The sequence below is a fragment of the Ciconia boyciana genome, chromosome 3, assembly GCF_034638445.1.
Source record: "Ciconia boyciana chromosome 3, ASM3463844v1, whole genome shotgun sequence".
NCBI lineage: Eukaryota > Metazoa > Chordata > Aves > Ciconiiformes > Ciconiidae > Ciconia > Ciconia boyciana.
The window spans coordinates 54,557,033-54,571,383 of NC_132936.1; the positions used below are offsets into that span (position 1 = coordinate 54,557,033).

Consider the following 14,351-nt stretch of genomic DNA (forward strand, 5'->3'; position numbering starts at 1 on the left):
GACTTTTGACATTAATTTTTATGGCATAAACTAACGTTCTGCTTAGATCAATAAGTATGTCACATAAGCGCTTCACTAAGCAAGAGGAACACTGACCCTTTTAATGGTGTCTGACTTTATTTCCCTAAATACCTCCTTTCCCTTTATTATTATATCTTAAAAGATGCAACTATGCTGACAGTAAATTTATGTTAGTTACTACTCTGTAGAAAAAATTGATCCCACCGTATATTTGGTCACACACTGCATATGTACACGTATGCATGAAAAAAAGTTACTTTGATAGCCGTGTCTATGAAAAGTGCATATTTTAGCAGAGACATTTATTGCATGTCTCAGGTGCAACAGAAAGTGTTGTATGAAGTTTAGTTTAGGGCCAGTTAAATGTCCTCCCAGTGATCTGGTAAAATTTTTGATTAAAAGGATGAAAGAACTTGCGCAATTTGGTAATGACAGAGGTGTCCACCTCTGGATGGATGCGTCCCTTGCTACCCGCCAGGCACTTGTTAAAGACAATGTTAAATCGCAAGCAGTAAAACCCTCTGGTGGCGTTGAAGTATAAATTGTACTGACTTATCCTCGGAGGAAGATTTAGGAACTTCTCGACCAGCTGGAGTTCTGGCAGTGGTTCTGTGATGAGCCGGTCTCCATCTACAATATGAAACTGCTCGATTGGGAAGTATTTTAACCATCTCTCCAGATGTTTTGTGTAGATGCTGGTTCTCACCGCCTTATACTTAGTGTTCACTTCGCAGGTATTAGGATCAATAGCCAGCTTCTCAAATTTGTAGTAAGTTTTGTTCTTCCTTTCCTTACCTTCCAGCACCTGAGTGTAATCAGAAATAGCTCTTGTGGTAGGTTCCCTGACAATGATCAATAATTTGATAGATGAGTTCATTTTGTAAATCCTTTCAGGTACTTCCTCAGTGATAAAATATGCAGGGCTTTTCTCAATTGTTATTTGATGAGGGTAAGAAAAAGGCATTTTTTTCCGGTACCACTCAGTCCCCTTGGCATAGTTCTCATCATTGTCAAAGAAGTGAATCTCTTGAGAAGCTTTGACCACTGCGGGGTGAAGGTTCAACATCTCCAGCAGTGCTCGGGTGCCTCCTTTCCGCACCCCAATGATAATGGCCTTGGGAAGCTGCTGAACCAGATTGTGCAGTCGTATTTGTTCCTTGGTGGCATTGCCCTTTCGGAACTCGTGAAGCAGCCCTCGCTTGAACTGCAGAGCTCGCAGCGGGATTTCGTCCTGGCTGCGGGGTCCAAATCGACCATCAATGGGGCAGAGGGGCTGCAGTCTGCAATCAAAATAAGAGGTATTTGTAAAAAAAGGATATCTCTTAAGGCAAGTTTTCTGTTACGCTCATGGAAACCTTTTGCAATGTGATGTGATGTGCTCATCTTTCAACTTTTATTTTATTCTGCCAGTGATTAAATTGTTTGCAAATAGTTTGATTATTTATTCTGGTATTTTGCTGTGATTTGGCTGAGTAACTCCTAACTCCACCCTTCTGCTCTTTTCAAGCATAGGCACTATGATTATGGTTCTCAGGGCTTCTTGAACCTTGCTTCACCTACCCCATTGCTGATTTCTTTGCAATTGCTTAGGCAGTTTTTAAAGCATTCTAAGATTAATTTTATTTGGTCATTTTGATCTGAAAATCCAGTTCATTTAATTCATCTGTTTCCAACATTTTTCCTGTTCTAGCCTGAATTCTTTCCTGTGCTTCCCATTATGTTGACTTTATTAGCTGCTGATCCAAAGTTGGCCTCTTCAGTGAACAGGAGCAAAAGGGATGAAAAACAGCTCTCTAGGCATCACCTTTCGATATTTTTCCTCCTCTTTAGAAGATAACTGGTGTTTTCCCTGGGACAGAATCAGGAAGACCAAGGTTCTGAATCAGGCATGATTAGCAAGGCACAGAAAGAAAGGCAAGAAAAGATTTTAAAAATGCTTTTATTACATCATTACATCAATGATTTTCTTGCCATCACTTACGTATTCTCCCACTGAACCTCATTTTGTGCCTTACTTTTTCTTCTTTTGCCCCTGCATTTTTGTGCTGTTCTTTTATATTCACCTGCCATTATTTCACCTATTTTCCACTTTTCTAATGCTTCCTTCTTGTATTTAATGTCACTGAATGCAAGAAAAGATTCCGTTTGAAAAAATGTTAAAATTTTGCTACTACAGAACCTTGAATAAGCCCTCACCTCCACTCCCAGATCAGTGCTTTGGTCATTATACAGGCCAATATTGCACTGAAGATGAAAATGGTGTGTAGAGAGAGCTTCCAAAGTCCTACAGAAAAATATCATTAATAATTATTTGGAGAGCCATGCTCTCCAAAATTAAGGATATGTAAGAACAAAGGTTGCCTAGGCAATTTTAATATGAGTTCGCTGTGCATATGTATTATGATACGGTTTTTAAATTACACGGCCACATGCTATTATTTTTCACAGGACCCCTGCCTCAACCAGTATACCAGATGGGCAATGCTCATTAATAGCTGTTTAGGTATTCAGCATTTATTGTGGTTTCTCAGCATGTGGCCCCTCACTCATTTACTGTATATTATTCAAACCCTGCTTTCAGGACAGAATTATTTATTTCTTTATGGCTTTTCCATCCATCACTGCTTGTTGGAGTCTCTAATTTGACACTGATGCTAGGACAATGGATGGCTTGGACAAAGTAAGTTTGATCCCCCTGGCTGACCCACTAGTTGTTTCCTTGATTATCCAGATGCTGAGAGGTATAGCCTGCACAGACAGAGCCAAAGAAACAACCCAGATGACATTGCTGGGTTCACATGAGTTCTAGCTAAGTCCTGCAGACTAATTAGAAGGTGTGATGAAAAGTGAGTTCCTGTTGTTATTTCTTTTCTCAAGTTTCCACTCTCTTCATTTCCCTTGCTCTCTGCCATCTACTGAATAAGAGCCTGACTTGGTTGCAAAGACTGAATCATTGCAACGCTGATGCAAACCCGCCAATAAAAAAACCACAAACCCACAAGCAGAAAGCAATGTCTTAACTTGACAGTGGTACAATTTGGTCAGACTGTGGTGTGCTGGTAAGACAGTCTTTCTGCAGCAGCAAGGTGTCAGTTAAAAGCATAAGAAACAGAATTGCTATCTCTGTTCTTCTCTTCCCTCTCCTTCTGTGTATTTGTTATTTGTTTTCAAGCAAAACGGATACCACAACAGCAGTTCAGACCCATCTCAACTAATTTTATCTTTTTTGCTCAAAAAGACAGCACTGCCTTCAGTGTAACACAACAGCTTGTCAAACAGGGTGGTTTCCTTTAAAAGTAAATACTCAAGATATCCTCTAGCTTAAGGGAAAAGATTGGATGTTGTTAAAAGTCCTTCCTCAACACTTTACATTTCAGTTTTTTTACTCTTTCCCCTTTCTTCTCTCTCTAAATAATAAAAATTATCCTTTAAAAGATCTTGGCAGTGGTGGTATTAAGCAGGCTGTCAAATCTTGGTAGTTGAATCCCCAGAGGTAACTATTTACTGTTATATTGCAACATGTTAATATTTTTGATTCTCTGAGTCATTTTTTCCATTAAATTAACAGAGTCCTTTGCAAAGAAGGAGTATACAACTTTTATTATATCACTGAATTTGCTCTCCCAAAACAGGCGATGTCTCAAACTGCTACAGTAAAACTCGACAAATATTCTTCTTGAGAAAGCCCACCATAGAACAATTAATCTCAGGAACTATATTTTTGACAAATTTCAAAACAACTAAAGTACGGCTGGGCAATCTTAATGGCAAGCATTAGTGCTGTCTCTCCTGGTCCAGAGTACTTGTTATTTGCTTCCAATGGAGGTGTCACAGTGGCAAAAGATTATGAGCCTGGTTCCAGCAGGAGCGGTTCGGAGCATCAAAATCAGGTGCGGAGGCTCCCCATACTGCCAATGAGAGAGTCAGGCAACTCAAAGACCGGTTCAGATCTTCTCAACATTGCCAGGCACAGAATCTGTTTGAGCTTCCGCATGTGAAGCAGCTCCATGCGCTCAGGATCTGAAAGATGACGGCCTCCCCTGGAGGGAAGTGCTCAGCTTATTGGACTTTATGACTCAATGACTCAGATAAGCTAGTCGTAATTTCCCTTTGGGCCTAAGAAAACTCAAAGCATTCCTGTTGAAGAGCCTAATCTCAGCCTATTTAATGTGGGCCATCCCCAGCTCTCTTGTTCAAACTGGACCTGCATAAATTAAGCATAAATGAATCTGGATTTCTTCCTGAACAATTAGTTATTTCAAAGTCTATTGAAGCCACTCAGTATCCTTTTACTGACAGATTCAACAAGTTTGGACTGTGCCCTAGTGCTGAGGCAGAACATTTCCAGTTAAGTCATCTGTGTCTCATCCTTTCTAGTGCTTCCTTCTCTCCCTCTTTCATAACCAGTCCAAATAAAGGGCTGCTTTTTAGCAGTGTGGTATTTTTCACACTGGGTAATGCAAGAGAATGAAACTGAATTTTACTGCTATTGGCAACATTATATATGAAACCGGTGGAATTCACTGCCGCAGGAGGTCAGCAAGTCAAATACTGTGGCGAGATAATTTTATAGCCATCAGTAAATTCTGAAGATGTGCAAGCATAGATAATAGCATAAGGTTAATTAGATTTCATGCCTCTGAGCATAAAATATACTTTTGCAGGACCAGGAAGGCATTCTGCCTCCATTTACAGAATCACTTTAGTCTCAGTGCAGTTTTCACCTCTGAAGCATCAGAGATGCTTTGACCACCAGGGGAAAAAGATATAAATTCTGGGGCTTAATTTGCAATGTACTTGGTCCTAGCTGAGTGCACAGTCTCCCTCTTCTTCTGGAGTGGATTTAAGCAGCTGAAGAAGGCACCCAGTGACCTCAGATGGAGATAAACATTACTGAGCAATGGACACTAGGTAGCTCGGTTTCCAATTCACTTTGCATGCACTGCATACTCACACAGCATTGTGTCACAATTTTGAACTCAACTAATATTTTCCATCATTTAAAAGAAGAACACTAATAGAGCATTAGCACTGGCAAGCTGTCTACCAGCTTCTGAAAATATTGAAGTCTTGTTTCATTCATTCTTTTGAAACAGCTTTTTTTTAATCCTGTCTTCGTGTAGCACCTACCAGAGCAATCCCAGGCCATTTTGAAGGTGACAGAAACAGCAGTGTCAGTGCAGGTAGCACTATTGTTGCACTGTCAGTAACCAGTCAAAACTCAGTCTGGTCAAAAGTGCCAAATAATCTTTGATTTCCTCTGCTGGGTTTTCTACTGCTCTCCAGGAAATCACTTGCAGAGAAACCTCACTTATTTAGCACATCCAGCTCCAGAAAATACTGGCTAATTAACATAGTTAAAATTCTCAAACGCTGAAGCAATCTTTCAAGTGAAATAGTATTCAGAACTTGACGAGCTACTCTGCAGGCTCATACTTAATTTTAACTACCACTGTAGCACATTAATTGCTTGCTCATAAATTTAGAAAAGATGATATATAAATACATCATAACTGTTTGCTGAAACTAGAGGTCAACACACAGATGCACACAGACAAAAATGAGCTACTGTAATGACATTTTTACTGGATGCTGTTTTATTTCTTCTCTGAAAACAAGTGCCAATGTGCTTAGAATACAAATGGGCAGACAGAAATACTTTGACAGGGATGACCTGCGACTCTATTTTCCTACTCTCTTCTCCAAAGGGGAGGAAAGAACAATGACAACTAATACTAGAATAGACAGTCTTTCTGTCTTTATACAGAAGTAGACACTAAAAAAAAAATAAAAATCAGAGCCTTTAAGCAAAAACTCAGACAATCTGAGCCCATTTATAATTATGAGAGCAGCTACTTAATGACTTACCTATCCAAGCTCCCAACTCTGGCAACTAGATATAGGAGACTTCCAATAGCAAGGCTGCCTAGCACAAAGAGCTTCTGTCTCAGCAACGCCTGCTGTTTGAATAGCATGGCCCTCCATCAATCTTCAGGACTTCTTCAGTCTGCAGAGACAAGAACACATAAAACGCTCATCAGAAAGCAATATGCAGGGTAATGTTTAATCAGTTGTTGCAAGTGATTAAGCCACACTTGCAAAATCTTTTCAAACTGCAAAATAAGTAGTTAAAACTTTTTTGTTTGCTACTGTTTTTCTGTCCCACATGGTAACACCAGGCAATGTATCTGGGATAGGGTGATAATTCTGGAGGTGACAGTTCAGCTACACCCACCATTACTAGGGCTGTCTGATAGCCACCCTGTGGGTCTTGACAGCGTAGAGGCTTGTATTGTAATAGGATCTCTTGTTAGGTAAATATGTTTCGACTTTAAGCCCTTCAGAATCAGACTGGGCTAGATTTCAACAGAGATTTAAATGCTCTGCTGCCAAGTGAGGCATCAGTAACCAGGAGTTAGGCTTGCAGGTCCTGTGCACACAGTGTATGGGGCACATTTACTGTGTCTCTGTTATTATTAGAGTGTAAGCTGGAGAGAAATCTAAAATGGTGTATTTCCTGATCTGTGCCAGCAAGCCCCTGATGACAGGCCTGAGGAGCATGTAGCTGGGGTGGCTACAAAGGTGATTTTTTGACACCAGTGCATCCTATCAGCTCTCCCTATGCTGGCTGTCAGCTTGGGCTGTTCTGTGGAGAACCCCTTAAGCACCTCATCAGCCTGACACCAGCCTTGGCTGTCTCCTCAAGACCTGATGAGACCTAAACTGGCATCCTTGAACTGAGCATGCCTATATCGCCAGATTTCTGCAACACCAAAGCATAGACTTAAATTTCCTTTTCTGAAATGCACCAGAGACCATCTAAAGCCCACAAATGAGCTTTGCTTCAAATACTTTAGATATGAGGCAGGCGTGAGTCAAAAGATGTGACCTTGTCCCAAGAAAATTGAACCAGAATAACCAGGAGGTCACTGGGTAAAGTAGAGGGAAGTGCTGAGTAAAACTGTTTCTCTTTAGCCTGACTCTTTCTTAGGCATGAGGTTTGTGTTCAGGACTGCAGAACTGTTTAGGAGACTCAGAGCTGGATGCCTAAATACCTTCTTACAAGAACTGAGGAGAAAGATTGGTCCCTCCTTTCAGAGCACAGCCAAAGATGATGTGGTTCTTCACTCTCTACCATTCCTGGGCTTTCTTATAAATATACAGGAGACATAAGTTCAAATCCTCTCACTGGCTCAGGGGATGTAAAACCATATTGTCTACCTACCGAATGAATGCTTTAATCACCAAATTGATCCTCTTAATATAAAAACCATAAATATAAACTGGAATCACCTGAACTACTCATCCATATTCTCAGTCCCTCAACCAGGGAATATTTAATGTATTATGGAGTAGTTTCAACAGAAACTGCTTTTTTTCCTGAATTTTGACTGGACTTACTTTGAACAATTTTTTATGTCAAGTTTCTTATGTTTTATGACTAGTAAAGCTCCTTTTGCAGCTCAGTTTCTTCTTTTCCAGCCTTAGGACTTGCATCAAGCAAGACTGGCATAGATTATTATAAGCATATAACTATATACAGAAGCAGAATGAGTAGTGAGAGTGCAAGGTGTGACTTGCCACTGTTAAACAGACCCTGCAAGTGTTTCTTTGTCCTGCCCATACTGTTAAATTTTTGGCCCAGAAAACCCTCACGAGACTCCAGGGTACAGTTTGGGAGCTACTACAAGCCAGGAACCATTCCCAATAGACCACATGCATCCAGCCTGCCTGCCTTAGTGCTGGCTGAGTTTAATGATATGGATGCAGATCACTTCATACTGGTTGTCTTCAAGGGTGGTAGAATAGTCATTCCCAAGCACATTTATTTTACCACTATAGAGAAAGCCTTTGTAAAACCAGCCCATCATCTCTTGATAAAAGAGCCATGCAACACTGGAGCTCTGAGTCTGACTGAGTCTCTAACACACTTCTGATGTGCTAATAATAATAGTAACTCCTTATACAGCCAGGTCATAGCTCAAGATAACCTGTCGTACAGGATAACCTATCATACAAAATATATTGCTTTTTACATAGATAAAAGCAACTCTATAATAAGAATTCTTAGATAACATCCTTATTGCAACAAGAATCATATAAAACACAGAGTAAAAGGAGTTTGCAATGTAAATATAGAGACAGAAGAAGTATTATCATCCTTTAAAAAATAAATGAGGAGCAGAGGTACAGAGAGATTAAGTGATTTGCTCAAGGTCACAGAAAAACCCTGTAGCACCAGTAGGATTCAGTGTGAAATGTCTGAATTCCTATCTAGTGCCTTAACTACATGATAAACTTTTGCCTTTTTTGTAGTATACTTTTTCTTAACATTGAAAAATAAACATAAAAATGACATATAAATGAGGATTTCGAGACATTGAGCAAGGCAGAAAACCCATAGCTGAAGCTTAATTATTAAGAAAAATGCACAGATACTATAACTCTATGTTGATATGCTACTGCTAATTACTTTTAAAATTAAGTTATTTAATTAAAAAAGAGGAAAGAGAAGGATATGATGATGATGATGATTATGATAGCAAATTTTCATAAGTTTCCAGTTTTAAATTGTTCAGTGCTGCTCTCTCTAAATAGAAGTATCACTTCAGCATTACAACAATTGGTTCCAAACTTAATCTCTCAGAAAACTCTGTACATACAGCTAAAGTGCTGTCCAGATGTTCTCCCTTATACAGGCTCTTGGACCTCAGTTAAGTCCTACCTGCAGGCCTCACTAAGGCTGTGGAGGACATCAGGACATAATGAAATCAAATTAATGACAAGCTGATCCCTGAAATAGATTCCAGAAGGTCTCATGTCCTCAGTATTCATGTCTGCAGTAAGATTCAGTGCAAAAAACCCAACCCAACCCAACCAACCAACCAACCAAAAAAACCCAAACCCAAACCAGTTCCATTTTCTCTGTGTTTGCATGTACGTGAGTACAGAAAACTTTTCCACAGAACGACAAGTACTAAACACCCACTAGAAAAGCAAATGTAACATTATTTATTTGCTTGTTTCTTTTTTGTTATAACTTTCAGCATCTAATTTAAAGTCCACAGAATGAGTTTTATTCCAGAGAGGTTGTGACCTTTATAATACTTTCCTCAGATGATAGGTTGTTTTCATGAAAAAAAATATAGACAAATAATATCTCAGCTTCAGAAATGGCTACATCTTGCAATGGATGTACTGAGATAGTTCTGTGTGACAGAGGAGAGGACAGAAGAAAACCTTCTGTTTAAGCCATGGAGTTAATACAACCAGAGTGTGATTAAGGTGAAGGTCCCTAAGGCAGAAATGTTGCTGGAGACTAATATGGCACCACTTAAATGAAATGGAAAAAAGAAATTAAAAGGAAGAAATGAAAACTCTGGAACATATAAGCTGCACAAAGTTTTCTATAAGGAATGCATTTTAAGTTTAAAACTTAACAAGAAGCTGGAAGGCAAGATAAAATGTAATCCAAAGTGACAAGACTTTAGCAGTTATTTGAGGCAAATAAGGGTGTATTTTAAAAAAATTTGCTCTCTGTTAGGGGTGACAGCTGAACTGGCACACAACCTACTGACCAGTAGAAGGAGTCTTAGGAAAGCCGCAGGCAGAACTCTCCCGGTAGTGGATGCTAAACATGGAACCTCCTACCAAAAGAGATGACAGTATACTGTTGCACATCTCCAGAGGGCTTACATCAGAAACATCTATCTTTAACAATCTAGTTAAATATGTATACAAGGAAAGTTCCTTCCTGGATATCCAACAGAGTCACGATGCACAAAGAACGACACAAGCAATTCGCAATGTGGAATGCATAATTTCTAGAAATGAAAGTGTGTATAACATCATGTAGAGAAAAAAATGTAATGTGCTTTGTGATTTGAGATGCACAGCTGATCTAACTTGTTAGATTGACATGGCAAAGTTAAATAAAGAAGCTTCATTTAGCACTAGAAAGTAGCCTTATCAGCGTATTGGTGTGAATGACTCACCCAACCCCATTCCCCATGTTCCCATCCCTGCTGGTGAGAGGACTGGGGTTATTGAGTGAATTGCCAAGAGAAGACAGTACAACTATTTAGAACTGTGATGATAATACCAATTGAAAAACAGATGGACTGTTCCTGACAAAATGAAGTGATCATGGATAAAGGAAGATATTGCATGTGCTGGCCAAATAATGTGAATTTTCAGTGAACTCTCATAAAAGTTAGTTTTAGGTTCAAGTTAGGTCAACGTCAAAAGAGCAGGAGAAAACAGAAAAAACCATACCAATAATGATGGTATTACTGATAAAAGTCTGATATTACTGATAAAAAGATAAAACCACAAATCGTGCAGAAGCACTGAAAACAGAAGCTGTTGCTATAATCACCTATCCTAATAAACAGACTATGAGACAAGAAGATCACCAGGAACTTGTTTGAAAATGATCAGAGGGAAATTTTTGGAGACATGGAGCAGAGATGAGAAGATGCTATTGATAAATGAATAGCATGTGGTTGATTATGGAGAGAAGTGTAAGAAAGGAAGGCAACATATAATCCTTTAGTAAACAGACTGAAGAGGTACAGTCTTGATGGACTGATGTGATTAATCAAAGTGAAGTACAAACCACAGGCAAATATGCACAAAGGAGGCTGGAAAAAATAATAAATAGGAGGTGTTTTTTTAGTTTAATTTATCAATCAGTTGGCATAAAGTTTTTGGATTTTGCACACCAGCAGGGGTCATCTGTTGACCAACAAATATTTGTCTTTATACAGTGCAAAAAGATCTTTGAGTTTATGTGGGATTTAAATACAGTGACTGAGAAAACAAGTCAGGGAACTGATCACTTGGCACGTTTCCATTTATCTTGATTTTGCATTGTTTCTTGAATGTTAACTACAGCTTCTTGCATTTGTCACTGTGAGTAAAATTCATACAAATCAAGCACTTAGACTTTTTCTGGGGTAGGAAATCACATGGTGTTTGGGAAAGGAAGGAATTTATCCCTCAAATTGTGTGTATCAGCTCATCAGCTCATGATCTTATTCGTGGTCTGGCTGGAATAGCTAGTCATGCTCCTGCTCCTTCTTTAGCCTCCTCCAGGTCCTTCCCTTCCCCTTGTGCTATGTCACCACTGATGAAGGTCTAGGCTAGTGGCCAGGAAAAGATACACTCCCCACTGCACTGCACACTGTACTTTTTCCCCAGTACCTTTTCCTTCAGTGGTTTAATTGCAACAGTACTACTGCACCATGTGGACTGTATTAAAGAGCTAGAATAATCATGATAAAGCAGAACATGATTTTTCATTAGAGAGAGGATTTTTCATTCCTTGTGCTGCTTTTGACTGGGATAGAGTTAATTTTCTTCACAGTATCTAGTACAGGGCTATGTTTTGGATTTGTGCTGAAAAAAGCGCTGGTAATACAGAGATGTTTTCGTTATTGCTGAGCAGTGCTTACACAGTCAAGGCCTTTTCTGCTTCTCACCCCACCCCACCAGTGAGTAGGCTGGGGGGGCACAAGAAGTTGGGAGGGGACACGGCTGGGACTGCTGACCCCAACTGACCAAAGGGCTATTCCATACCATATGGCGTCATGCTCAGCATATAAATCTGGGGAAGAATAAGGAAGGGGAGGACATTTGGAGTGATGATGGTGTTTGTCTTCCCAAGTAACCATTACGCGTGATGGAGCCCTGCTTTCCTGGAGATGGCTGAACACCTGCCTGCCGATGGGAAGTAGTGAATGAATTCCTTATTTTGCTTTGCTTGTGTGTGTGGCTTTTGCTTTACCTATTAAACTGTCTTTATCTCAACCCACAAATTTTCTCACTTTTACTCTTCTGATTCTCTCCCCCATCCCACCGGGGGGGGGTGAGGAAGCAGCTGTGTGGTGCTTAGTTGCCAGCTGGGGTTAAACCACGACAGTCCTTTTTGGCACCCAGCATGGGGCTTGAAGGGATCAAGATAATGACAGGTTTGACTGGAATGTGCTAGATCAAATTTATAGCTGTTATTGCTGTTTAGCTATTAATCAGCAGGCTTCTGTGCTTGCCATGGGGCTTGCTTGCCTTGCTGTATATTAGAGTCCAGTGCTCGTTAGTGGCTGCTTTTTGCTTTCACTGCTTGCTGTGCTGCTGTACTGCTTATCGTCTTACTCTGCTGTACCTGGTACCTGGGAACATTTTGATTACAGCAATGGCGATGTGCCTGGGCTGGCAGATGGCCAGAGCATTGCTGCTTTTTCTGTGCTGCTGTACTGGACAGGCTGAAACTCCAGCATGAACCTGAATCGAAGGGACTGTGAGCTGTGGATGAGTCCATGTGGGAGAAGGACACCCTGAAGCGTCTGTGGCTGTGGATAAGCCCATGCCAGAGCGAGTACATCTTGAAGTGGCTGTGGCTGTGGTTATGCCTGTGCTGCAGCAGATATACCTCTGAGGGGATGGTAGTCCAAGGATAAGTACATGCTGGAGAAGGTACACCTCGAAGCATCTCTGGCTGTGGGTAAGTCCATGCTGCAGCAAGTACACCTTGAAGCATCAGTGGCTGTGCATGAGGTCATGCCGGAGCACCTCAAAGCGTGTGGCCATGGCTAAGCTCACGACAGAGCAGGTACTCCCCTGGAGGGACTGCAGCTGTGGGTAAGGCCATGTTGGAGCAGGTTTACTTCTGAAGGGACTGTGGCTGTGAGTAAGGCCACGCTGGAACAGTTATATGTCTGAAGGCGTTGTGGCCCATGGAGAAGGCCACGCTGGAACAGGTGCACCTCAAAGGGACTGTGGCTGTGGATAAGTCTATGCCACAGCAGGTATACCCCTGGTGAGACTGTGGCTCATAGATAAGGCTCCACTTGGAGCAGGTACACCTCTAAGGGACTGCAGTCTGTAGATAAATACAAGCTGGAGCAGGAACAATGGGAGGAGTTCATTGCAATGTTAAACCCAATGGTCTGGTCCAAAGGGACCCAGGGTGGAGATTGTAGTGGAAATACCTTTAAATTGTTGTAACCTGGGATTTGAGTTGCATGTTGTGGGAATTACTATAGCAGGAACCCCTTGTTGCTAGGCAGGCTAGGAGAAAGGGGAGGAGTTCACTGCAATGTTAAACTCTATAATCTGACCCAAAGGGACCAGGAGTGGAGACTGTAATAGATGATATAACTTTAAATTGTTGTAACCCATGATTTGAGTTGCATGTTATAGGAATTACTATAGCAGGAACCACCTGAACCGATGGAGGACAAGCCTTACAAGAAGCAGTGCAAGTGCAGCAGCGACCCGACCTGAGCTGGCTTTGGCGCCCAGTAACTCCACACAACACACTACCTCTCCTGTCCTGAGTGACCACAATAACAAGCGGAGCCCAAAGTCATGGACTAAATGAACTCAGTTGGACATTTTGTGGACATTTGTGGACATTTTACAAACATTTCACAGGGGTGGTCCATAGACTAACGGAATGATATCTGTGTATTATGTCAAAGGATGGGAAGGGTGGTGGTGATTATTGAGGATGTATTGGATAGTGTGAGACCTGAGCATGATGTAAATAGTATGGAGTAAGGGGTGGAGAATGTGCTGGTTTTGACTGGGGTAGAGTTGATTTTCTTCATAGAAGCTAATATGGGGCTATGTTTTGGATTTGTGCTGAAAAAAGCGCTGGTAATATAGAGATGTTTTTGTTGTTGCTGAGCAGTGCTTACACAGAGTCAAGGCCTTTTCTGCTTCTCACCCCACCCCACCAGCGAGTAGGCTGGGGGTGCACAAGAAGTTGGGAGGGGACACAGCTGGGACTGCTGACCCCAACTGACCAAAGGGATATTCCATATAAATTCCAGCATATAGATCTGGGGAATCTGCAATGGCAAAAAAAAGAAGGAATGGGGGGACATTTGGAGTGATGGTGTTTGTCTTCCCAAGTAACCATTATGCGTGATGGAGCCCTGCTTTCCTGGAGATGGCTGAACACCTGCCTGCCCATGGGAAGTAGTGAATGAATTCCTTGTTTTGCTTTGCTTGTGTGCATGGCTTTTGCTTTACCTGTTAAACTGTCTTTATCTCAACCCACAAATTTTCTCACTTTTACTCTTCTGATTCTCTCCCCATCCCACTGCGGGGTAGTGAGGGAGCAGCTGTGTGGTGCTTAGTTGCTGGCTGCGGTTAAACCACATCATTCCTTATAGCATTGAATAGCCTAAGAACAGACAAAATTCTTCCCCTTTTTGACACAGTAAAATGAAATACATAATGTGAACTGAAAGCTTTGAAAATACCATTTTTCTGAGGGAATGACAAAGTGCTGAGCCTGCAGAAATGGAATTTGGATTTAATTT

The 14,351-nt window shown here is 41.0% G+C and overlaps 1 protein-coding gene across 1 annotated transcript; it reads right to left on the minus strand.

Moving 5' to 3' along the window:
* Positions 1-370: 370 nt before the first annotated feature.
* On the minus strand, positions 371-5,996 carry HS3ST5 (heparan sulfate-glucosamine 3-sulfotransferase 5). Its single transcript, XM_072857881.1, has 2 exons — positions 5,890-5,996; positions 371-1,301 (listed from the first exon to the last, which is right to left on the minus strand). Exons 1-2 carry the CDS (start codon positions 5,994-5,996, stop codon positions 371-373), a joined length of 1,038 nt encoding a protein of 345 aa, XP_072713982.1.
* Between the last annotated feature and the right edge of the window lie 8,355 nt (positions 5,997-14,351).